The sequence below is a fragment of the Oryctolagus cuniculus genome, chromosome 10 (assembly GCF_964237555.1).
Source record: "Oryctolagus cuniculus chromosome 10, mOryCun1.1, whole genome shotgun sequence".
In the NCBI taxonomy this organism is placed as follows: Eukaryota; Metazoa; Chordata; class Mammalia; order Lagomorpha; family Leporidae; genus Oryctolagus; species Oryctolagus cuniculus.
This window is the reverse complement of record NC_091441.1, coordinates 30,380,396-30,407,461: the sequence shown is the minus strand read 5'-3', so window position 1 is coordinate 30,407,461 and position 27,066 is coordinate 30,380,396. Positions and strand designations below refer to the sequence as shown.

The window sequence follows — 27,066 nt, the reverse complement described above, 5'->3', positions numbered from 1 at the left end:
GTTTCTTTATTATTTTAATCAAAAAGCTATTCACTGGGTAACACATCTTCAGTTGCTGCTTAATTTTTAAGACCTGATGGATTTTGTTTTGACACTGAACAAATTTCTCCTTAAATAATTCACTTGTGATTGTGAAATCCTCTACTATACAACATTTACATTTTCAAGACGTTGCTAAACTCTCAAACTTCTGCATTTGGTCTGGCTTAGTAATGAAAGTGCTTTAAGCCATTGAAAATCCAGGGCGGGGGTCGGGCACTTTAACACAAACTGTGTTAAGTGCTACAAAGTTCAAATTTTCAGCTACTTAAACTTAAAAAAGTTAGTTGTGGCCATGCATAAATGTTAAATAAACTAGTTTGGCATAAGCTTTAAAACTCACATTGTGATAAATGCACATTCATTTATTAAATGCACAGAGAGAGGCAATCATTTGACTCTGAAGTCTTCACAACTTTGCATTTAACAATCTAGAAAAAGAAGCAATGGTGCAGAAATTATAGCCAGCAGAGAATTCAGAATAGCAGGAACCAAAAATTCATAAGTTTTCTTTCTGCAGCAATGATACCCAAGATGCTTTCAATAGAAGTCTTTTGAGTAGGAGCACCGTGTAACAACATAGGATAAATGCATTGTGGGTCTGTGGGAACCATTACATAACATGATGGTTTTAATATGCTTACATTCCCCGTGATTGCAAGACAGGGTGAGTGCTTATTTCATCTTAAGGAAAAAAAAAAGTGCCTATTCTGTAATATATGATCTGTAAACTTTAAGTATTAAAACAAATCTGAGTGAATTGTTCTGCTCTCAGGAAACAAAGAGTACAGCCGTATTTCCTGATGAATGAGATCATTTAACTAAGATATTGAGAGTGCCAATAACCGAGCTACTTTGCAACTTCTTGATAATCTGTAGATAGAATGTTCTGAAGACGCTTCCCCTCAGGTGCTTTAGCAAATCCATCAAGCTGAATAAGGGGCAAGATAAACTTCTATTCAAGCAGCACTGTGTCTGCTGCCTCCATTCTAAAGCAGATGGTGCAATGCAAACACAGGGCCTCCTGCACAAGAATAGCTCCAGTCGCCAGGCTTAAATAGTTCCGCTATCACAGGCGCTCCTTTGAGAAGGCCGTGCCATGAAATTGATGACTCATACTCACAGCCACATAGCATTTGATGGCTGGCATATGTTATTTCATATTTACTTCTCACTTTCATCTTTTAATATGCCTATCAGGGCACTAGGTTGAACCTTAGAGCAGTCCTTCTTGGGTGAGGACTTCATGAAGTACATGGGGTGTGACTTGAGCCCAAGTCCGCAGATGTTAAAACTTGTGTTTAGCTGGAGCTCCGAGCCTCCCAGGGGGACTAGGTTGCGGGTGAACATTCTGATCACTGGTGCTGCAGATCAGCCCCTCAATTAATGAGTGCTTAGCTGGGAGATTCCTTAGGAAGAAGATTTAACAGTATCTAATTTGCATGGATCAGTGTCCTGATTAATGCTGTAAAAAGAAGAAAAATCTAGAGTACACCAGGGCTTGGGAAAACCACAGTAGGCAAAAAACTTGCATCAAGATCAGGACTGAAATACGTTAATGCAGGTGATTTAGCTCGAGAAGTTTGATCGCCACGTATCATGGGGTCTGGCAAGATGGCTTCCCCAAGAGCATGCCGAAAGATGCACAGATGGTGGCACAGATCTGAAGGGTATGAGGGTTACAGAATATGAGCCAAGAATCGGAAATGAGATGTTGGAGTTTGCCTTCCGATACGTGACCACAATTCTAGACGATGCAAAAGTTTATTCGAGCCAAGCTAAGAAGGCTACTGTTGACACAAATGCCACGCAATTGGCAATCCAGTATTGTGCTGATCAGCTTTTGCCCTCTTCTCTCCCAAGAGATATTTTTTGTTAAATATTGCAAGGCAAAGAAATCAAACCCCATTGCCACTGATCAAACCCTATGCAGATCCTAGATACATACTGCCACCTCACAGGTACTGCTTAACAGCTCCAAACTATAGGCTTAAGTCTTTACAAATAAAAGGTGTCTACTTCTGCAGGAAGAATAACATTTCCATGGTTAAGTGTCGTGTCAGTTACTAGTAGACCTAGTACTTCATGCTGGGCACACCAACTCCACAAACCATGTCTGTTTCAACTAAGGTAGCTACTCCAGTGACCCTCACAGGACAAAGGTTCACAGTACAGATGCCTGCTTCACAGCCACCTGCTGGGAAAGCATCATTTCTACAACACCAGCAGTTCAGAATGTTCTGATTAATCAGGCTCAAAAACATTCTCATTGCCACTAATATGACGTCATCACAAGATACTGCCAATGTATCAAATGCATTGAAAAGCAAACGTGAAGATGATGACGATGGTGGTGATAACTACGATAATTTGTAATCCAACCTTGATGCTTGTAACATGTATACTTGGTCTTGAATCCATTGTACTCAAATTGAACAAGTATGCTTGATATTTTCAAGTTGTGTTTGGTAAAACCTACGTAGTATTTAATAAGTTATAGTTTTCAATTGAAACCTTGAATTTTCTTTAATAGGATTAGTAGTGGTTTTTCATCAGCCTTTAAATGTAAAAAACAACATTGTTTATCCATTTGTAAAAAAAAAAAATTGTGTCTACTAGCTCATGTCGACTGGAGACAGCATAGTAAGACATAAGTAAAAGAACATTTGAGGAAATCAGGCTCCTCAGGAAATTTGGAAAAGAATGAAGAGTATGGCTCTATGACAGTGTCAGTGCTGAGTTAGGGGCCATTCACAAATGGCGATTCATTCAACAAATATTTACCAACAGCTATTGATGCTGCACACGGCGCTTGGCACCAGCGGGAACATGAGAACCCTGGGCATTATGGGGGAGGACACATGAGCAAGAGGAGCAGGAGGGGGAAATTATCTTTTTCGACAAATTTTATGTTAGTTTGGATGTAGTTTTTGCAGATTTCAGGAGTTATATTGTACCTACGGGGCTGAAGGAACAATTCTAGCTTCTCTCAAGCTATCTGATTTGCTATCGGGATGATTTCACTATGCAGAGGAATGTGAATTAGTAATACCTGTCTTGCCAGATGAATACTTGATTAGAGGTTATTTTGCAATATGGTATAATAAAAATGCTTAGTAATCCTAATTTGTATCCTCTGCGTGCTACATATCTCAAAAGATATAAGACTTTTTTTTCTTCTACCATCCGCTGGTTACATAGATGTAGTATTATTTCTTCCTTTACCAAGAAAGCCAACTGCCAAACAAAATGAAGACATGAAGAGTACTTCACTGGCTCTGAGGTGCTGAAGTAAACACTCATATTACTTTCCCGGAGCCCATTTTGTTATAATTACCACCACCCTAAAACCACAATTTTTTATGTTGCATCTGTGGCAACTTTTGTTTTAGGAACCTGAAAAGGATGCCCTGTATAAAGTAAGAACAGTATTAAAACTCTGACTCTACCTTCAGGCTTACATTTAAGTTTCTTCCTTTGGGCAAGGAAAACAGTAAGTTTATCCACAGTAAATAATTATTGCTCTTATTATCTAGGAATCAAAAGCCACCCGTAGCAGAGACATGACTTTTTAACCTCTCTAGGGGATTTATTACCAACCAATTAAGAAAATCCTCTGCTCTGCTCCCCAGTGAATTAAGTCGCAAACAAAACTCACACACAAACAGAACCAATGCAAGAGAAGAGATCCTGTTTAAGCTGCGTCTGATGTAGTGTTTTTCAAAACAGAGCTGTTCACAAGCACTTGAGACAAAGGGAAACCTGTGGGAGTGTGAGAAGCAGCACTTTGGACAGAGCCTGGAATGGGGGAAAAATACAAAACACAAGAGCGCTCTAAAGCGACGCTGCGGAATGGCCATTAACGCAGGCTTGAGTCTGGATGCAGAAGGGAAGCGTTAACAACCATGCTTCGTGAATAATCCAGACGGAACTAGCGAGCTGGATGCCTAGACAAGACACGCGGGGACAACACGCTTCACGGTCTAAGGATAACGCAGACCAGCTCAGAAACGTCAAGCGACCCAAATGATAATAATCACACTGAGAAAACAAACAAAAACCCCACACGAATCTGTATTCACTAGATCAGTGTTCAACTTTAGGAACGATCAGGAGTGAGTAGCACACTTCATTTAGAAATTCTTTCTTTGCATCACCCTTCAAGTGAATGTTGATTGGTCCACTGTGTGTCCACTAAGTTCTACTGAGAGTGGAAGGCCTGGCTCAGGCCTGGGTACTGAAAGCAGGGAGGATGGAAGACAACGGCCCCTCCCTGAGCTCCTAGCCCCTTCCCGCACCATGCCTGAAGTTTATACGGCGGAGGAAGATGCAGGTACTGCTGGTTCGCCCACAGAGACAATATACACAGCTGTCTATTAACACATGGTAGGTAGTTACATTTAGAGGAAACATGCTGACACATCTGTTTATCTGTTGTCTAAGTAAATCTCTGGGTAATTAGCATCGAAACCAGCTGAGAGGTAAGTGGACCAGCAGATTTCATGGCAAAAGCATCAAAGGCCTCACACATCCTGGGGGACTGGAAACCAGAACAATCAAGTAGCATGCATGTTGAAGCAGCATGCATGCATCAAGTAGCATGCATGTTTAAGTAGAAATGCATCTTACAATCTGTAATTGTTGCACCATTTCTTCTCGGTAGGCTAGTTCCCTTTTCATCTGATCCTGAAAATTATCTGGCAGGAGAGAGGAACAGAGAAAGAAATTAATGAAAGGGCAAAATCCACTTTGAGTCTGTCTAGTAAAAATATTACTACCCCTTGCACAGAGAGCCCCCTCCCCTGGGGTCCCTTATTTTTTTTAAGTACACGCATACGGCATGTTGCTCACACTATAATTTAATCAGAATAGACAGTACATTCTGAGAGGGTGAGGTGTGTCTTGTATTTCACAGTGCCTCACGATCCATCTTGTCTAATCTGTTACACATAATTCTGATGCAAAAGGGGTGTGGCCATGTCCTCTAACACACAAGTCACAAGTATGGAATGTCCCCACTGTCTACAAGCGCAGTGAGCCAAGGAGGTGAGCTCAGACGGCGCTGACCCTGATGTTGGCAAAGAAGATGGAGTCTGTGGAAGAGGCCTGCCTGGCTTCCCTGCAGCTCAACCCACTCTTTTCTTTACAACATCAATCCATGGATAGAACTTCTAAAAATTATTCAGTTACTTATTCATTTCCATTTTATTTGAAAGGCAGAGAAAGGGAGCTATCTTACTTCTGTTGGTTCACTCCCCCAAATGGCCTGCAACAGCCAGGGCTGAATCAGTTGAAACCAGGAGCTGGGAACTCCACCTGGCTCTCTCTATGGGTAGCACAGACCCTAGTACTTGAGCCATCATCTGTCTCCCAGGAAGCTGGACTGGAAGCAGAGGAGCCAGGACTCAAGCCAGGCCCTGCAATATGGGATGTGGGTGGGTGTCCTCAAGCATCAAATGTCCAACCAGCCTCTTCTCATTTGTAAGGGATGGAAAAAAAAAGCATCCTGGTCTGATTCTTCCAACCGGCAAACTCCTTCACCCCCAAATCAGCCTATGCTATGGTCCTTCTTTGGCCCTGGTGCTGTTGCACAGACCTCAGCTTAATCTGAGAAGGAGATCTAGAAGAGATTTTGCATGCAAAAATATTTGTGCTATGCTACATATTGATCATGTTTTTCACATTTAAGGAAAGAGGTGATTTCCAAAATTATAGCAAAGCATCACATCCTTTCCATGTGATTTTAATTAAAAATTAATTAATTTATTTAAAAGTCAAGAGTTACAGAGAGAAGGAGAGATCTTCCATCTACTGGTTCACTCCCCAAAGGCCCACAAAGGCCAGGAGCCAGGAGTTTCATCCTGGTTTCCCACATGGGTGCAGGGGCCCGAGCATTTGGGCCATCTTCCACTGCTTTCCCAGGCCATTAGGAGGGAGCTGGAATGGAAGTGGAGCAGCTGGGACTCGAACTGGCGGTCACATGGGATGCAGGTGTTCCAGGCGGCGGCTTTACCCACTATGCCACAGCACCGGCCTCTCCATGTGATCTTTTTTCAAGGGTGGGTTTGCTGAACTTTGCCTTTTTTCTGCTTTAAAGGAGAAATTAACACCATTTCATACTGAGTTTGTGGGTGACAGGGCAGCAGCTTGGACGAAATGGAGAGCTTGCCTCAATCTTTTCCACTCTCCTCCATCCCTCCTGCTCTGTGCTGTTCCCTCCCAAATGCAGGCACTCATCCTTGAAGAGGTTTCTGACTCACCACTGACCCTGCTGCTTCCCTTTCCAAATCCCTTTCATTGCCTGGCTCCTCATCACTGTCGACACAATAAATCCTGTACTGGTCATGAGACTCAGGACACCAAAGAGATTAAAAGATTGGTTTCGGGGCCAGCCTTGTGGCACTGTCTGTGACCCAGGCATCTCGAATGAGCACCGGTTCGTATCTCGGCTGGTCCATTTCCAGTCCAGCTCCTGGTTAATGGCCTGGGATGGCAGTGGAGATGGTCAAGGGCTTGGGCCCCCGCCACCTATGTGGGAGATTCAGACAGGGTTCCTGGCTCCTGACCTCAGCCTGGCCATCTCGGCATCTGGGGAGTGAACAGGGGATAATGGATTCTCTCTGTCTCTCCCTCTCTCTCTGTAACTCTGCCTTGCAAATAAATAAATGCCTTTTTTTGTTTTTGTTTGTTTAAATAAATAACCCTTGGGGCTGGCACTGTGGCGCAGCAGGTAAAGCCATCGCCTGCAGAGCTGGCATCCCATTTGGGTGCTGGTTCAAGTCCCGGTTGCTCCACTTCCAATCCTACTCTCTGCTGTGGCCTGGGAAAGCAGTAGAAGATGGCCCACATGGGAGACACGGAAGAAGCTTCTGGCTCCTGGCTTTGGATTGGCCCAGCTCTGGCCATTGCTGCCATCTGGAGAGTGAATCAGCAAATGGAAGACCCCTCTCTCTCTCTCTCTTGCTCTCTCTGCTTTTGCATCTCTGTAACTCTGCCTTTCAAATAAATAAATACATAAATTTTTTAAATAAATAAATGAATAAATAAATAACTCTTAACAAAAAGGCTATAGTTTTATTTTTTCCCCAACTTCTATCTTTCTATACTATTTGAATTCCTCCTCCTATCCCAAGCATTATAATTTCTTTTTTTTTTTTTTAAAGATCTGAGCCCTCCTTTCAGCCCTGAGTTGGAAGAGAAAGGCCCTGGAATAGAGGGGAGGATGCGGTGCAAAGCCAGGATGGAAGGGGCTCCCTGGTCCCCCAGGGAGTTAGGGGAGGAGCTGCATGGGTGGGCGGGAGGAGAGTGGGGACCACCGCAAGCGCTCAGCCGGCTGCCGCCGAGGAGGGCACAGAGGACATGCCCAGTGCCCTCCACGTACCAAACCACTGTCCAGGCCTCAAATCTGCATGGCACTTCCAGCCTCTGTAGTCTTGCCCTCAAATCAAACTTCCTTCTTCTATAAAGACCTCTCTCTCTCTCTCTCTCTGCCTCTGCCTCTCTGTAACTCTGCCTTTCAAATAAAACCTTACACACACACACATACACACACACACAAAGAAAACAAAGCCATTAAAGGATGAGGCAAAACAGTGAATTCTTTTATAAGATTGAACTGGGAAGGGCATCAAAGACAAAAACCAGAAAGGAAAAGACTGATAAATTTGATCAGAAAGAACTGTGAAACTTTGGTATGACAGTACACTATAAGCAAATCAAACTCCCTAAACACCGAAGTCCATATTTAAACATAATTTGGGGGGAGCTGGGCTTGTGTTGTGGCATAGTGATAAAGTTACAGTCTGAGACACTGGTATCCCTTATGGATGCCAATTTGTGTCTCGGTTGCTCCACTTCCAATCCAGATCCCCGCTGATGGCCTGGGAAAACATCAGAAGATAGCCCAAATGCTTGGGCCCCTGCCACTCATTTGGGAGACCTGGATGAAGCTCCTGGTTCCTGGATCCTGGCTTGAGCTTGGTCTAGACCCAGCCATGTGAGCCATTTGTGGAGTGAACCAGTGGATGAAAGACCTCTCTCTGTGTGTCGCTCTGTAGCTCCAACTTTCAAATAAATAAATAAATTTTAAAAGCACATATTTTGATACATCAAAGAGTATCTGACATGTCAAAGAACCGATATTTCCATATATGAAGAGTTCATACAAATCAAGAAGACGCACACATTAAAAGAAAAGGGGGCGGGAATATAAAGGGGCATTCACAGGATACACAGATGGGTGTCAGACATGAAAAGGGATCGCCAGCCCCAGTAGCGACAGGAAAGGGACTGTGGCCACAGCCACACACCCACATGGGTGCAGGGGCACCCTTTCCTGGAGGGACCCAAGTACAACGGCGATCCCGCCAGACTGTGGCACCAGGCGAGCCGGTGGCCGTCTCGGTTTGTGTGAGTACACGCCCTGATGTCCAGGAGGACAAGCCCACTGCACCCCGAAGCTGTCGGCAGGTACCCCTGTGAGCCAGCGATATGCGGCTGGAACGGGGCAGCCATGCTTCCTGTGTACACTAGCAGAGTGTGGCACAGTAGGGTGCGCGGCCCCGTGGGGTGCCAGCATCCCATACTGGAGCCCTGCTTCCAGGCCAGGCCACTCTGTTTCTAATCTGGCTCCCTGTTAATGTGCCTTGGAAGGCAGTGGAAGACGGCCCAAGTGCTCGGGTCCCTGCCACCCACATAGGAGACCAGGATGGAGTTCTCAGCTCCTGCCTTTGGCCTGGCCCAGACCTGGCCCTTGTGGTCACTTGTGGAGTGAACCAGTGAATGGAAGATTCTCTTTCTTTCTCAGTCTTTCTCTCACACACTATAACTCTGCCTTTCAATCAATAAATAAATCTATCTATAAAAGTAATGATGCTATGTGCTGTTCCAAGGACAGGAGTATAAATTAGTAAAAGCTTTCTGGAAAGCAATCAGAAATTATATATCAAGAGCTTTAAGAAGTTCCTATCAGGTAATCTAGCAATTCTGTTAGGAGTTTATTCTAAGGAAGGAGCAACAGATCTGTGCAAAGATTTAATTATAAGGTGTCCGTCAGCTAAAACTCAGACAAACCTCATTGTCTAATCTAAGAGCCCACTCAGACTGCTGTTTGCTAAGGAATAAAAGCACATTTTAGGTGAAAAGAGGAGGGTTAAAAATCATGCGCTTAATATTTCATTTGTTTATAAAAAAGGAATTTATCACTTCTCAGCCTTTGGGCTAAGATCAAGTATAGTAAAAAAAAAAAAAAAGAACTTAATATGCATTAAAAAGGCTGAAGCCCCAAAAAACGTTAACGTTGGTTATCTCTGGGTAGCGACATTATGAGTGATTTTCATTTTTTCCTTTTGTATTTCTGTTTACTTAAAATTTTCTATCATAAGCAGGTGCATAACTTCTGAGATACAGAGATTGTTAACCGGCAAATAAAGAAAAAGACTAAAAATTCTGCTCTGGCCCATAGGCTGATGAAGACACAGTTTAATTGCAGATGGAGAAAAATCACCAGGCCAACTCCTCTACTGAGAATTACTTGGAACCCAGCTGATTTTTGGAAAACAACAGTGTAAGCAGAGGTGGACTGGAACACAGCGGCCCACAGGGTGGAGTAGGCTGTGCCCTGAAGCCCAGGACAGCGTGACCAGCCAACGCATTCTGCAGACAGTCCTGGGACCACAAGCGAGAAGGGAACCCGTATGGTGTGGGTGGTTCACCTCGGGGCTCCTGTTCACCTAGCAATGGACTCGGGGGAGCTCCTTGGTCGCACCCTGTTCATGTCGGTACCACTGTTTTTACAGCAAGGAGGTGTCTGACCTGGACAGTATTTTGGAATTCCCTTCCCCTCTCCTCCTCCAGAGGATGCTACAAAGAGACAGACAGGCAGGCAGGAATCCCGTTGAGCATAAACCCCATGCAGTGATCATGACGGATGACAGCTGTGGACAAGCAGATTCATGGAGAGGAGATGGAGTCTGTTGTTAGTAGGAAGTAACTTTCACAGGAACCTGGAAGTCTTAACAAGGACCGAAAGGACTACACCTCCGAGGAAACGCACTGAAGTCGACGACAAAGCCTCCTTCAGTGCCCTCCCCTGCGCTAGCCACGCAGCCTTTCCACTGCCCCCTCTCCGTGCCACAGAGGCGTGCCTGTACCCGCAAACCCGAGGCCCCAGCTCATGCGTGCCGGCTAATCTCCTTCACACAGCAGGCTTCCGCCACTTAATCTCATCCTGGTTGCCTTCATGTCCTCCACCGTGACACCAGCCGCTCTGTCCACAAGGCCCGAGAGCGTATTCTGTGCCTACACGTGCCAGGTGCTGGGGGCGGCAGCAGAGGCCGATCACCAGCCGTCCTGTCCTGAGCCCATTTACGATGAAAAAAAAAGGGGGGGGTAGGAGAGAGGAACACAGTGCAGCCAACACAAACAGCTGTGAAACTAGGAGCAAACAGAGTAGGGCTGCGGAACAGGGTACCCACTGCAAGAGGGGAAGGCTTCCTGGAGGTGGCAAAACTTAAGCTGTGTTCTGGATGAGGAGGAGACCCAGGGGAAGCATGGGGACTGGAGAGAAGCAGTGAGCAGCAGAGTGTGGGGTCTGCCTCCTAACTGGAGCTGGGGTGGGTGTGGGGCTGGAGAGGCAAGGTGGGCCAAGGGCAGAGGGTTCTGAGAGTCAGTAAGGAGCTGGCTTTTGCCCTATAGGAGATACAGTAGGGAATGACTGAAGTTACTTGAGTGGGAGACTTGGTGCCAGGGTTGGAGGAAGGCTGAGCTATAAAAGCAGGGGGCAGAGAAGGGAGGTGAGGACACAGTGACGTGCTGCGGCTGAGGGCCACAGGGCCAGCCACATGGTGGTACAGTGGTTGGGCAGTCTCCTGAGACACCCATATCCCGTGCTGGTTGTTCCTGGCCTGAGTCCCAGCTCCTCTGCTTCTGGTCCAGCTGCCTGCTAACGTGCAGTCGGTGACGCAGCAGAGGGTGACTCAAGCAGCTGGGTCCCCGCCACACATCTGGGAGAACCAGTTGGGGTCCTAGAGCAAGTTTCATTGCCTATTCCAGCCGCTGTAACTACAACCCAGTAAATCAGCCGGCTTTGGTTGATTCCTATCAAGTCCCTGCAGGCATGTGAGCATCAAACTCGAAAACAGCGTGCAGACGCCTCCTGTCCCTGCCCAGTGTCCATCACTCTGCGGAACACATGGTGCCTGTCCCTCGTCTGCTCCGGCAGCCACAGGAGGGAGCCGGGAGCGTTGTTACACTGTTGAGAAAGAGGCTGGGACCGGGCCTAAGCTGCCCTGGAGTCCCCATCCTAGGAGTCAATGCCACACTTGCCTCCTGCTGTGCTCCTCCCTGGATTTTCCACTGAGGCGGCGCCAGGTAGCGCAGGTGCGCTGTACTTCACCTAGGTGGTCTCACCTGGTCCCGCTCAGCCTGTGAGCCAGGAGTTCCAGGGTCACCCCATCACTACAGCCCACAGGGAACTCAGGGCTGGTCGATTTCTGAGCCCAGGCAGCTCCCAGCTTAGGTCGCCAGTGCTGAAACCGGATGGGATTTTAAGTGACGTGACTGCGTCTGTCTACCTCCGAGTGAAAAACTTTGCACAAACTCTCACGAGGATTCCTCTACGCTTCCCTCTGGCGCAGCGTCACTAAGTTCCCATTTCCCCTTTCCATCTGGGCGAACCTCGATCTGTCCGCTAGTTCCCGGGGGCCTCGCGTTTACTTAACAAGCACACAACGTGCATTTGCTATTTTCATCCGTGTGAAATTGACTGCCTCTTTGTGGTGCATCTAAACCACGCATTATTCAAACCTGGGCACACATATGCCACTTCCTTGGTCAATGGAGTAACTACAGATAGAACGAAGAGGAAATTTTGCTGTCGCTTAATGGAAATGTTTCACATGTGTGGCACCACAAAGAGTTTATATTAATCCAGACCAAAATGATGAAATGAGAGACCTGAATGGACACGGGCTGGTTGTGCCATTATTATTATTATTATTATTATTGACAGGCAGAGTGGACAGTGAGAGAGAGAGAGAGACAGAGGGAAAGGTCTTCCTTTTGCCATTGATTCACTCTCCAATGGCCGCTGCGGCCGGCACATCGAGCTGATCCGAAGCCAGGAGCCAGGTGCTTCTCCTGGTCTCCCATGGGGTGCAGGGCCCAAGGACCTGGACCATCCTCCACTGCACTCTCGGGTCACAGCAGAGAGCTGGCCTGGAAGAGGGGCAACCGGGACAGAATCCGGCGCCTCGACCATGACTAGAACCTGGTGTGCCGGCGCCGCAAGGCGGAGGATTAGCCTATTGAGCCACGGTGCCGGCCGGTTGTGCCATTATATTCCAAGTTTTTAAAACAGGATCATTTGTACATGTTGTACAACAGGAGGGTTATAAGGAAAATGGATAAATTACTCTGAGTTACATAATTCCTTAAAAAGATCACTAATTCACTTTTACTAAATAGTGGGACAAGTTATGGCTACAAGGACTTCAAGGGGTCGGGAAGACCCACTAAGGACTCAACACGACTTGGACCCACTCTGCTGGGTCTAAAAGCAAGGATTTGCAAATCCAACAATCGAGAAAGATCAGCTTATGGGGAAACAGATCATTCAAAGTCTGCTCATTGCTAAAAAAAAAAAAAAAAAAAAAAAGCTGCAGTTTTTCTTAACAGTTTCAGAAAGCAGAGAATCCTGGATCCCTTAGGAGCTGCTGTCCTCTTCAAATTGCAAAGATGTTTTTAATCTGTTTCTGCTTCCTGGAAGCCACCCATGTTGACATGCCCTAACTGCGCTATCAAAGGCTATTGGCCAATCTCTTTTCGATCTTCCCCTACGGCCCATCAGGCATCTCTGAATTCAAAATGCTGACGCACCGTGAGAGCCCAAGCTCCCATCAAAAACTTGGCAGACCCTGCCGTGGTTTGTGGTCAGAGCTCTCTTCCGTCCCGCAGCCGCCTCTGGGTTTGACGAGTCACCAGGAACCCAGGCCCCTGCCGACGCACTGCCTGAGCGCTTTCGCTCGTGCTGATGATCCCACTTGGCCAGCTTCGTAGCGGGCAGGCCTTCAGGCCCATATTATTGAAATGGTCACAGTTGCTGGTCTCTGGCTCGGGCACAGGAACTGCCACTCGCGTTTTGGTACCCACAGATGAATAACAAAGGGCATGCTGACATTCTCAAAAAGTGTCCTGTGGGGAGCAATCCGGACTGGACTGAGTTACTGGAATTAAGACTTATTCTATGCATCTGCTCTCCCACAATATGGCGCTGGGAGAGAAGTAAACAGCTTCCGCACAGCTGCCTCCAGTTCAACCAATAAACTGTAGGACTTGCTCCTGATTGGAGAGCAGCGTACTCGGCGTGTGGGCAGCCGAGTTAGGACTGGCGGAGGAGGACTATAAAGGAGGAGAGAGACGGCATGCACCAGGAACATCTAGGGGAACATCTGAGGGAACACCTGTGCAGCCCCCGAGAGAGCCGGCCGGCGGTGTGCCGCTCCCCTGCGGAAGTGGGGAATGTGGCCAGGGGGAACTGCCCTTCCACGGAGGTGGAAGGGACAGTAGCCAACCCGGGAAGAACCAGCAGCAAACCCAGGGAGGGCCGAGCAGACGAAAGAACAGCGCAGGGTTCTGTGTCGTTCCTCCACGAAGAGGGGGAGCGACATAATGGTGCCGTGACTCGGATATGAAGCCTAGGCAGGGCTTAGTGTCGTTCCTCCACGAAGAGGGGGAGCGACAGTGTCCCAGAAAAAAAAATGAATTAAGAAGCCACATACTTTAAAAACTGTTGCATACGATTTCCTTCCCCACTTTCTTTTCTCTGGAGAGGGAACTATGACTCAACAAGACTCCAAAAGGCTTGGAACACAAAACCATGATGGATTTGTGCAAATGTAACCCAGACCAGGGCAGGTGAATGGGAGAAATGTGGGATGTGATGTCCTTCTGAAATGCCAAGACACTAGCAGCAGAACCAACAGTTTTTAGGTTTCAATATCTCCTGCCCTCAAATTTGGAATGGAAATTTAAGGTTAAGCAGAGATGTAGAAGCCAAAACTACTAAGATGATATTAATTTCAATTAATGAACGTGTGTACACTGAACTGTTAAAGGTTAAATCTTCATAGTTACACATATCTCAAGCACCAGGCAGCTACCCACAGCCGAGTAATTGTTTTGTTTTAAAATACATAATTGAAAAATACATCAATATATAATTTCATCTACAAATCTGATTACATATTTTAAAATTTTTCTTCATTTCTTTTGAAAGCAGAGAGAGAAGGAACAGACAGATAGATAGGTATGTGAGAATCTCCCATGTGCTGGTTCACTCCCCCAAATACCTACAATGGCAGAGACTGGGCCAGGCAGAAGCTGGGAGCCTGGAACTGAATCCAGTCTCCTGTGTTGGTGGCAGGGACCCAGTTACTTGAACCATCACCGATTGCTTCCCAGGGTGTGTGCCTTCAGGCAGCTGGAATCAGGAGCAGGGCTGGGACTCAACCTCAGGTACTTCAACATGGGATGTGGGCGTCCCAACCACTATGCCAAATGCTTGCCCTTGTATCTATTATTTTTTAATTATATACAATACACACCTATGGGCACACAGATATCAATAAGTAGCAAATGATTCTTACAAGAAATTTTATCTATGAGCAAATTCAAAGCATAAATAAGAGAGAGGACAATTTATGAATCTAGACAGACTATGGGAAGACAGTGCAGGCTTGCACAACTACTTAATACTCAGAATCTCACTCCTAAGCTCAGGAACCAGAAATGTCACCAAATATCACCAGTACAATGAAATAAAAGCGACTTCTTACTGAACACTGGGAAAGATGTGTTTCCTTTTAACACTTGGAATTCTTGCTCCAGTCGTCTCCGTAAATCTATTTGTTCAAATAAAACCTTCTGAAGTTCTTCTAATAAAGAAAAAAAAAAGAAGTCATTTTACTAATCTTTACAAATAACTCTCCAGAGAACTGTTATATATGGCAATTTATTATTATAAGACAAAATATTTTACCAGTTTAAAAAGTGTTGCATAGACATAGGATAGATTTTGTGCAGAAATCCATGAATATAAATCAATGTAATATATTATTTTAAAGTATTATATTACAGTGTCATGTATTGATTGATATGTATGCATTAATCTCAATTATATCCACCCAGTGGTCCATATATTATTCATATGTTGCTTGTCAGGCTTAAAATATGGTGGAGAACAAAAATATCCTCCTATTATCTCCAGTCCTTTAAAGCGGAGAGTTTTACAGAACTGAGGCTTCTCTGTACCTTTCCCCATGTTTTCTACATCCTTCTTGAGTGAATGAGGTGAGCTGGCTTCTTGTGTGTGTTCACCTTTAAAAAAAAAAAAAAAGGACAAAGACTATTATTAGTTTTGTGTAGGCTGTTTTCTGAAAGCTTTTTTTTTCTTTTTTTTTTTTTTTCATTTTATTTGAAATGGAAGACACACACACACACACACACACACACACACACCTGGACACCTGGGGGTGAGGATGAGAGAGAGAAAGATCTTCCATCTGGTGGTTCGTGCCCCAAATGCCTGCAACAGCCAGGCAGGGCTGGGTCAGGTTGAAGCCAGGAGCCCAGCACTCCATCAGGGTCTCCCACATGGGTGGCAGTGACCCAGCTATTTGAGCCATCCCTGCTGCTGTCCCAGGTACATTAGCAGGGAACTGGATCGGAAGTGGAGCTGGGACTTGAACTTCCACCATGACAGGGGATGCAGGCATCCCAAGCCACCACTTAACTACTGAGCCAAATGCCCACTCCTCACTTGCTATTCAATATTTACCAAAAGAGCTTATTTAATATAACCCGAAATTAGAAGTCTTTGCTCCTGTGCAATTCCCCTGAAGCAGGGAGGGGAGCAACGGACAGTGAGGGCAGAGTCTGGCCTGAGGACGGCAGCTCTGAGAAGGAAGATTCCTGAAGGTCACATCCATCATCCTCCCCCCACCCCCACCACTAGCCATCCTTTGCAACAAAGGAAATTGCTAGAAAGGGCAAAAAAGGAGACTGGACAGTAGGAATTTTTGTATAAATCTGATCAGAGTTCCTCTCCTTGATGCATGGAGAGGCCCTGAAGACCATGGAAGCAGGGGTCTCCTACGTTTCTTGCTCACAGACTTTAGGGCAGAGAAAAGGAAGTGGGGGAGGTTTGGAGGGGGCCTTCAGAGAACATTTATAAACCTAGAGGAGGTTTCTAATAACTGATGCTTCATTTAAGAAGAAACTCAAACTCAGAGACATGAAACAAGCTACCCCAACGTTAGTTAATAAATTTTTACTTGCTTGTTGACAGTCTGTTAGCCACTTGTCTTCAACCCAGAAAAACTACACTGTGGATAAAGGTTAGATTGGTGTTTGCTTATGAGCTAACTGGAGTGGTGGCAAGTTAAGCAAATGTATTGATCTACAGTCACAAATTGAGTTGACACAATCCAGAAAACCTAAATAAACCAAATGAATCCAATCATTCAGCTAATCAGCATTTTTTTTTTTCAAATTCCAACCTGATTTCTATACTTCCCACATAGTCTAATTTGGCTTTCCATTTCTGCCTAAAGGAATGTGGTGGTATAGAGAAGGGTCTCTGAGGCTTCATGGACCCTTGTCTTCCACCCTTGGGGGTCGGCCCCTCCTTGGGGTTCCCAGGGCACCTTGCTCACATTTCTGGCAAGGTGCCATTTGCCTATTGCCTTTCCTCGTCCACTGGGCTGTGTGATACTTGGAGGCAGGGGCTCTGTCTTTCTGTGTGGCCAGTGGCTGCCCAGTGCTGGACACATACTGGGTACTCAGCAAAGTGCCTTCACATGTTACTGAAAGGGAGAAGGCATGGGCCAGAATTCATCATTTAGATTCTCTCTCATTCCCCTCATCCAGAAGTGGAATGCAACCGTCCTGAGTGTGTGCAGCAACACAGGGAGATGCTGGGAAAAATCCTATAAAGAGGGAAGCACAGTTTCTCCCCAGAGCAGCAGCGTATGCCACAACCTATGCTATAGACTGTCCTCAACACACTGTTGTAAGTGGCGAGCCTGCATTCCATCCGATAGCTGCTGGCAGTGCGTGTGCGTATGTGAATACATTTATGTAGCTATGCAGACAGGCACATATTCCGTACATGCAGTTCGAGGGAGCAGATTAGCAGCATCCTTGGCATCCCTGAGTTCCTTACTGGCAAGACCTTCTCCAACCTGTAGGCCATGTTCACACAACCTCATCCTCGCTCTCATTTGGTACCTCTGTAGGCTCAGGGGCACCCCTGAACCCTGGCTTTCTTCTCCATGTGATGGCAAGACACCTGCAAACCCTTTAAATCTATCCCTCCCTCACTCTAATTCCTAGAAAATATGATTATCTAAAAGGTCAGTAGTAAGGAAACCAAGCACATGGTATTTTGAAATGAAAATACACACATGTTATGTGCAGTTGTGCCTATGTTTACTCTCATTTGACCAGTTAAAGGTGTAGGCGTTTTACACTCACGTACGAGAGCGAACTTGAACAAGACAGAAGCAAGCAAGCACGTTTCTGTGCCTTTACGTAGAAGGCACACCGAGCCTGAACCATTCCACAACTTTCTCCTCCACTCCAAACACGATTCAGATGAGATCGTCTGTTCCTGAACAGGCGATTCTAGAAGCCTGCTCTAGAATGATATTGTAGGCCGGATTCTCTGGGATTCATCAGTGTATCCTGCAGACTGCTTATCTCACATAGCATTGTTTCACTTTTTCACTTTTCCACTTCACAATTAGTAGCTTTACATGCGAATGAAACCAGGAAACAGGTAGCAGATAAATGAAGACTACATGAGCCCCAGGCACGTTTCCTGCTGACAACCATCCGCCTTTCTATCAAGTTTATGCGGGCTTTTCGGACTAGTTTGCATCAGGCCCTAGTTCTGATTTTTTACTGAAACTTCCAGGTGCAATTTGCCAGTTCTGAGCTTAGAAGGTTCAAACACCTCACTCAAAGGATTTTTGCAAAACGGTTCAGCATTAGGCGACGACAGAGCACTGACGATTCAGCTGTTCCTGGACGGCTGCCTTGTGTGTCTCACTAATCTGGGGAAACCAGATTGCTAATGGTGGTTAAAGATGACCTCTGGGAGTCTGCTGGGTCTGTTCACTAGGGCTGCTAATGTTTTCCATCTGGTTAAAAAAAAAAAGGCAGTCTAATACTAGATTAAATAAATGTGATTTACTTGACAACGAGCTTCCAATTTTTATAAATATTCCATCAGGTTAGATGCCTTTAACTTGTTCAAAATTAATGAATCCCCAAATTAAAATGCTTATTTTCCTTCCTCCTATATTCCCTCTTCTAAAAAAAGTTACAAACAAGGTGGGCAGAGGAAGCAGGGCCATTTTCACAGTGTGGAGTGACAGGAGAGACTCTTCCGTGGAATCCAGGGACACCTTGCTCGGAGGCCTGCCCTCCCACACGGCTTCACTCTGGCTGCAGAAGGAAACAGCCTGGTGCTGTGACGCTGGAGGGGGGAAGGTCATCAGCACACAGAGGCACCCGCTGGATGGCTGTGCCACCCCAGTGCTCCAGAAACGCCGGCTCTCAGGGCCAACGCTCACCGGGGACTCTCCACTACTGCGGAGCGAGCGCAGAGAGCCCGGGGCTGCCGGGCGCCTGCCTGCCAGATGTCTCCAGGGTCCTTTAGCACCAGATGTTCCTGGGGAATGTCCACCTGACTTTTGGTGCTGCCCTGGCTCAGCTGTCAGAACCAGAACTACAGGAGTGAGCATCAGGCACGGGACCTTAAGCCACTGTTTGGCACCTCAGCCAAATCAGCGTGCCAGGGTTCAAGTCCCGGCTCTGCGCCTCATACCAGCTTCTTTCTAACAGGCACCCTCGGAGGCAGCAGATGATGGGTCAAGGACTTGGGTTCCCACTGCCCACCTGGGAGGCCCAGATTGGATTCTTGGCTCCTGGCTTTGGTCTGGCCCAGCGCTGGCTGTTGTGAGCATTTGTGGAGTGAAGCGGTGGATGAAAGATCTCTGTCTGCCTTTTTCTCTCTCTCTCTGCCTTTCAAATGAAACAAATGAATAAATATTTTGAAAGCATGAAAAAGAAAGTCCCGGAGGCATGGATGTGAGATTGTGCCAGGCTAAATCAGACACGAGTAGCAAATGAAGTCGAGACCGGAATTTACAAAGAAACAACCACCGACAAAAAGCAGCCAACAGACTGATTTACGGAGCACCAACTTTCACGGTATTAAGAGTGATTCCAAGTCTTAGGGCACACCTCTGCTCAAGAACCTGCCATGGTTCCCATGGTCTACACAGAAGAAGTCACTTGAAATGCCTCCCTCAGAGCTGCCAGGTTCTCCCATAGCCCTGTCACACCGGCTGGGCCAGCTTATTTGACCGTCACACACACACACTTGAGGAGTAGTTCTCAACTCCTCTGACGGGCTCTGCCTAGTGTTTGTCTCGCCTAAGATGCCCTTCCCTTTCCCCTTTGTCCAGCCAAAACCAAAATGCCACTGAGTCCCCGCTAGTCAAGGACTAAATGTTTGAGCCCCCCCCCACCCCGTCCTCGACCCATGCCTGCGTTGGAACGCTAAGCCCCCAGATGAAGATGTCGGGGGGTGGGGCTGAGAGGACTGAGACTTCTCATGAATGGGATGGGTGCTCTCATAAAAAGAGGCCCCAGAAAGTTCCCTGGCCCTTTCTCTGCCTCCTGAAGACACAGCAAGAAGACGCGCACCCAGGAACCAGAGAGTTCTCACCAGACACCGAACCTGCAGGCACCTTGATCTTGCACTTCCCGGTTCCCAGACTATGAGAAACTCACGTTGAACCATTCAATCCACAGCCACCAAGGCCGCGGCCCTTCCCATGCCAACTTCTGCACATGCACAGACGCTCCCTTCCCGGGGCGGGGCCGGGGGGGGGGTCTGAGTGCTCGCTGCCACACATCTCCCCTTTGCACCCACTATTTGAGGGTCTCGCCTGCAGTGGTCTGGGCTTCCCCAGCGAGCAAACCTGCTCTCTGGGTGCAGAGAGGTCCTGCCCCACAGGTGACCCTCTCCCTGTACTCCCCCAGACCCTGGGAACCCACACAAATACACCCCACACACACCTGCTCCGGAACATGTAACTCATCTGGTTTATAAAGTATCCAATGCTAAATGGCTAAAGCACTCATGCACTCCTATAAGTGCAGAAGCACATTCAGATCCGTTTGAGTATTCTGACTAAATCAGGCAAGCTGTTCTCAGTTTACTGGGGAAATTTGTGACGTTCCAACAGAAAATAACTTTTGTGCACATACGACATTTTGAAAATTTCTTTTAGAGACAAATAAAATCACTGCACTGAATTTTAACTAAACTTTGAAATTATTAACTACTATGTATGTCCAACAGCTAAAATATCTTTTCTAAAGAATATTTATTTATTTGAAAAGCAAAGTTAGAGAGAGGGAGAGGCAGAGGCAAGGAGAGAGAGAGATAGAGATCTTCCAACCCAAATGGCTGCAATGGCCAGGGCTGGGCCAGGCCGAAGCCAGGAGTCAGGAGCTTCTTCTGGAGTCCCACGTGGGTGCAGGGGCCCAGGGACTTCTGCCGTCTTCTACTGCTTTCCCAGGTGCATTACCAGAGAATTGGGCTGGAAGTGGAGCAGCCAGGACTCGAATCAGCACCCATATGGGATGTGGGTGTCGCAGGCAGTGGCTCAACCTGCAGCGCCACAGTACCAGCCCAAAATATCTTATATTTTTAGAGCTCTTTTAATTATAACAGCCAAATGAGGTCAGCTGACCTCTTCTGTTGGTGAGCATGGACAAGGGGACAAGCTGATTAAAACAGCTATCACTCCTTTCAATACGCACTTTGAATTTAAAAAATAAGATCATCTAGGGCAGACACCTGGTGCAATGGCTAGGTGGCTACTTGGGTGCCCACACTCCATACTGGAGTGTCTGGTACAAATATGGACTAGTCCACCCCAGACCCAGCTTCCGACTGCCACCCAAAGGAGGCAGCAGGTGACGGCTCAAGTACTGCCACCTATATTAAGACCTACATTGAGTTCCAGGCTCTTCGGCCTGGCCTGGTTCTGGCTGTGCAGGCATTTGGGGAATGAACCAGCATTTGGAAGATGTCAGTTTGTCTGCCTCTCTGTTTCTCCCTATCTCTATGGCTTTCAAAAAAAAGGAAGCTAAAAAATATTTAAGTCTCAGCAGTTATCACAAAAGTTTATATACATATTTACATATACAGAACAAATAGTTTATATAAACACTTATTATGTATAAAAGATCAGCTATATATGTATATATGTATACATCATTTAAATATTGTAGCCTGTGTAAGGATACTTCAGAAAGTTCTTGGCAAATGGAATTAAAAGCCCATTTTTTGGGTATAAAAACATTTTGAGATCCATGCATAGCTTTTCATGCTACGCATTTTGCATGAACCTTGTGAAGACTCCTCCCGTACAGTGTATACTGCAGTGTGAAAGGCCTGGCACCTGAACGAAGAGAAAAGTTTTGGCATTCATCTATCCCTTCTATGGAAACACAAACTCTCTCCTCCCTCCTTCCTTCATTGCCACTGGGCCTTCCACACCTGCTCTTAGTGGCCTCCCTTGGACCCCAGGCAGCAGCTCCGGGGGGGCTAGCAAGCCACTTACCCCTGAAGAGGCCTCAATGTCCCCCAGTATGGTTGCAGACATTTTCTGGAAAGCATTTAGGGAGAAGGATTGTGCTATTTAGTTGCACATTCAAAGATAAATTTAGTCAATGGAACTACTTGGTTTGGGCATGAGATACACACATGTACTCGTGCATTTGAATGAAGCAGTCCAGCCTATCACACGGAGGTCTCTGCAGTACGTGGGGACCTGAGCTCCGATCGGGGGTCGGGTACAGGAGAACAGATGTCGTGCACTGTAAGCTACAAAGCTCTCAGCACGCCGTCCCCAAGCGACATCCTGCCCTTCCCGGTTGCGTTAAGGTTCCCCTTGTTGTTGGCCAACGACCTCAGCAGAGTCTGGGCTCAGATGAATAGATTTATTTATATGTGCTTATCTCTCAAATAAACCCTGGATTTTAAAAATAGATCTTACTCTTATCATGTGGCAGTGAGATTTTCTGGAACTGTTATTTTCTCTTTCTCTTCTTACAATCTATTTTTGAGGTACAAGGTAGATCAGGTCCAAATTAATCTACAGTTAGCATTAACTAGTATGCTTAAGAATAACAAATATATATATGTAGCACAACATATGGTTTAGAGAGGTGTTTAAAAACACTCTGCACTGAGACATTAAAAATCAATTACGTAGACGGCAAGGTTAAATAATTTTCTCCTCTGTCGGTGGGCAGAGTTCTGCTAATTTCTGGGTGCTAAGTTCTACGGGAATCCACTTCCCTGGTGACATCTGGCATTTGAGTGAAGTCACAGAAGACAAAAACGAATACCACGGCAGAGAGTATGCCACCAAGTGAACTGAATTTTAACTCTGTTACCAAAAAACGAGCAAGTGCAAGATTCAGGAACAGCAGTGGAATTATAGCAAGCTAAAAGTTACCGAAAACTTCATGATTCTGATCACAGGTACTGCAAGTTGCATACACATTGTTTCCTGAACTTGTGCATTCAATATCTTTGATCAGTGGGTCTTCGGTTCACTGAGAATTCTCTTGAGTTTTAGAAGCATTTAGAAGGTGCTGTGAGTTAATAATGCTACTTAATATTTTTTCTAGTAAGATTTTCATTGTCCTTCTTTATCTTGAGCTACGCATAAAATTTTACAAATCATTAGCAAGAAGGGAAATTGTTCACAAAGAAAAATTAACTGATATCAGGAATAGGAACTTTAATTTTGAACACAAATGTTGAAAGACCCCAAATTACACTGTTCATAAGTAAAAGTTAACAGTAAGTTAAAAGTGATTAGGTTTGATCAAATTGTATAGGCAGGTAAACCGAGGCACAAGGCAAGTTAAAGGGCTTATCTAAAACCTAGATCTATCAGTCTGTGCTTTTAAGAACTTCTCTTTCTCTTCTTTTGCTTTTTTTTAAAAATGATAAGCACGTTCTAAAATAGAATGGAATAATAAATCAGAGTACCTCATTCGCTATATATTCATGAGAAGTGTAACTGCCTCTTACTATTCTCAGAAATCCACCCATAGCCTATTAAGTACACTAGAGAATCATACCAGTGGAAATCAAATTGATTTTAAAACTCCTATACATCTAACAAGATGCAGCCGCACTTGCTCCCCGTGCAATGGTGCTGGTGCGGCCATAATGACAGGAATTGAGAAGTGGGGGTGACTCCACTCCTCCTGATTTCCTTGACCTGCGATAGCTCTGAGCTGTCTTGCCGGCTTAACCCACTGCATTCAATTTCAAATCACTTAACTTCAGTGAGGTTATTCCAAATGGGTATGCAAAACCTTACTCGGGGACTGCTAGTGGAATAGTGTCATTTCTATTTTTTGAGTAGGTAATATTTTGACCAAACTACCATTCCCCTGCCCCAACACTCTCTGATTTGCTTTTGAGCATGGGTCTAATTTTAAAGAGCTCTACAGATAAAAGTCTCACTGGTTTCTGGGGAATCGTGGCTGCTTGGTCCTTCCAATTTTACAGGAGCACGGTATCTACTGCTTGTAAGTTTAATGACCATTAAGAGGGAGAGTTTAAAAAAGCCATTTGAAAATGTAATCTCTTTGAAACTGCTGAAAGTCAGTCATCAATAAGGCTCAAAAGTTGAAGGAAGGATAAACTTCATTAAAATTATGAACTAAAAAATCCACTGGAACCAATATTGATGAGGAGCTGAATTTGTAATGGGCTGAATTAAAGTAGGTGTCTATCATCTAAAGAGTTGTCTACATCCTTACTTGTTTAGAGAAAGGTGAGAGAGATTCCCGATAAACCACAGGGATGATTGCCCCAGGAGTGAAGAATTCATCTAAAAATCAGAAATCGCACTCTGGCTTAGGCAGTGTGAGAAGACATTTCATTGTTCTATATTCAAGCGCATATGCATAGAAATTAAATATCTGCATTTTCCAATCATAGCGATTACAAATTAAACATTAGCTAAAGGGACACGTGGCTATAGAAGCCTTACCGATGCTCACAGCATTATTATGGCATGCGTACTACATTACAGCTAACATGTCCCTTCCCCAACTGGAAGCAGCTTGAGGGCAACTCGGTATTGATTTCTAGCTGAATCCCCAAAGCCTAGCAAAGGACCTAGCACACAGTAGGCATCTGAAGGTATTTATAGCGTAAATGAGGAAATAAACAAATGAATGCTATTATGAGCTTTTGCACAGAGATGAATATATCCATCTCCACCAGCAGCAGGGATCACCGGAGAGTGTCCCTGGCTGCCATCTCTCCTAAGGTGCTACTCACAAGTGCTCAGAATCTCTTTGGCTCATCTCAACTTTTGACACTTGGCCAAATAAGTGGATTCTTGGAATCTGACCACAAGTAAATAAAGTAGTATCAAAATGCAGGCCAATGGGGCGCCCACTCTGGGATTTTTTCAAATGTGTATTTTAATGGGAACACCATAATCTTATCCTCCCTACGAGGCAGGATGGCTGAAGATCGACCAAGTCAAGTCCCACAACAACTCAAACCCCTAAACACCCCTGAGTATTTCAAATACCGTCTCTACACGTTCGATCATAAGCATGAAGTTCTTGTGACCCGAGATTCCAATATAAACTTAACCAGATATATGTTTCACACGAAGTTAGCTCATTTCAGTGTTTCCAGCCCTTCCACGTCCTACCTGTCTCCCATTCAATACGAGATAATAATATTGTCTATCCCACTCCCTACATACTTCCCTGAGTAATGTGAGAATGAAATTGTGATATGGAAAATCAATGTGGAACAAGTTTCTCTGGGAACCTGTATCAAATTAATTATTGTGAGGAAGGGACTAGCAATATCTCCTAGTGTTACTAGGTGTTATTACCTACATAACTATTGACTGCACTGCCCTGAGCTCCAGGCAGTGTGGAATGTTTATGTGAACACTGATCCTGAATACACTTTTACAGACTTCCTCTCAGCATTTACATTTCTATCTGAATATTAATCAACAGCAGACGCTGTGGTTTTTTCCACTCCGGCTGTCATTCTTGATTGTGGGTGAGTAGGGGGAAGTAAACACCTTTCCAAGACCAACAACTTGCTTTCAAATCTCATCTGAGTCAGCCAAGATGAAAGAGAGATATCCAGGTTTTAACAAATCTACAGAGACCATTAATAAACATGAAATAAAGAGACTATAACTCTGTGAAGGAATTAGTTTGTTCTAACACATTTAGGTTTCCAATGGGTTTGCACAATTGCTGACATGTTAACGTATAACTTTTAAAAAATTACAAGTTCTAGTTTGCTAAATGCAGTATATGAAATTCAAATTCCTAAAAGTGAAGTGATTCTCCCTGTCTCTCCTCTCTCTCTCTCTGTAACTCTGACTTTCAAATAAATAAATAAGTCTTTAAAAAAATTATTTCACATGGTGGGATCTGGATTCTGTCACTGACTCTATGGAAACTGCTTTAAGCATCAAGTGATCCCACAGTTTTACACAAATCATTGTTACTTCTTGAAAAGCTACGCACACTTTACATATAAACGCTATGCACATTTTACCTATGGAATATTTACAAAGATTTTTAAATTTCCTGAAAAGCCCACACTCCACAGAGTGAGAGTGTAACAGAAGCAGACACACAATGATTGATGTTTACCTAGCAACTAAATGAAGTGGGAGGGCTGGTGTGATTCATTTTCTAAATGTGATATTTTATCTCCAACACATACATACTATGAATGATTGCCAACAGTTAATTCCACAATAAAAACTTCCAACAGGAGACAATTTAAAACCACCTTAAAATTAATGCATATCAGTAACTAAATATTAACAAGCAACACCAAATTAGAACCTATCTAAAGATTCATGAACAGAAAGCAAGGACCATATCCTGCCTCTGAATAGGTTATGCTATTTCAATTAAAAAAAATACACAGTCACTGCTCCATGCAAGTTTTCTCATTTTATTGGACTTCGGGTTTCCTGGGGACTGCTTACAAAATGGGGTCACATACAAAATAAAACCAAACCAAAAAAAAAAAAAATCCCCTCAAATGAAGGCAGTTATTGGCAGTGTCACTTGGTTGTGACGGTGCTTTCCACCCTTCTCCCTGAGCGTGGTCTATTTTGGTGGAGGGGACTGGGAATTCTCCAGGAGCTTACGGGTGGCGCAGTACGCACCTAGCAAAGGTCTCTGATCCACTGCAGCTGCTGAAAGGGCCTCAGTCAATTTGCATTCACCAGAGTCCACATAGACTCCCCAGCTGTGGTTTCCAGGCATGGGAGAAATTGGGCTACTTCTAAATCTATTTTTAGCTATCCAGAGCTGCTAAATATCATTTGATCTGGGGCTAAGGAAGGTTTCTAAAATTGTTTTTTCATATTCATGAATGTTTCCAGTGGCTATTAATTTCTACACATATCAAACAAACAAAAGCAATTGACTATCTAGAAATGTCTGGGAAATGGCGAGATATTACAGAACCAATCGAACAGAATTATAAACGCTTTTTGCGTGTGTGTGCAAGCCCATTAGAAATTCCTTGGTAGTAATGCTTTTCATTTCAGCCCTCAATTTTGTGAAATATCACACTAGGGAGGAGGTAGTTCCTGGGCGAATATCATTGCCTTTGTGACTTTGGATCCTAACAGCAAAATCCACATCGAACAGTTTTATCATATCAGACACTCAGAGCAGATTTCTGGAAGATAATTTTATGAATTCTCAAAGAGCATGAGGCTTTAATCTGTGGAAGTGGTGATAATGAGAACATTTAAAATGTGCTCACAAACAGGTGAAGGCACAAAGGGGCAGCACTGTGTGTTTAAGCACAGGTGGTGGGACCGCCATCCAAGGGCACACGCTCTC

The 27,066-nt window shown here is 45.1% G+C and overlaps 1 protein-coding gene and 1 pseudogene across 1 annotated transcript in view; one reads left to right on the top strand and one right to left on the bottom strand.

The window, feature by feature from the left end:
- SKOR2 (SKI family transcriptional corepressor 2) overlaps positions 1-27,066 on the bottom strand; it is a 43,692-nt gene that overhangs the window by 9,001 nt on the left and 7,625 nt on the right. Inside the window, exons 5-7 of the mRNA XM_051851956.2 lie at positions 15,349-15,414; positions 14,874-14,972; positions 4,669-4,736 (exon numbers count right to left, since the gene is read on the bottom strand). Coding sequence (XP_051707916.2) covers positions 4,669-4,736; positions 14,874-14,972; positions 15,349-15,414 — 233 coding nt within the window. The remainder of the gene's footprint in view (positions 1-4,668; positions 4,737-14,873; positions 14,973-15,348; positions 15,415-27,066) is intronic.
- Positions 1,639-2,415, top strand: LOC100358879 (transcription initiation factor TFIID subunit 9-like; annotated as a pseudogene).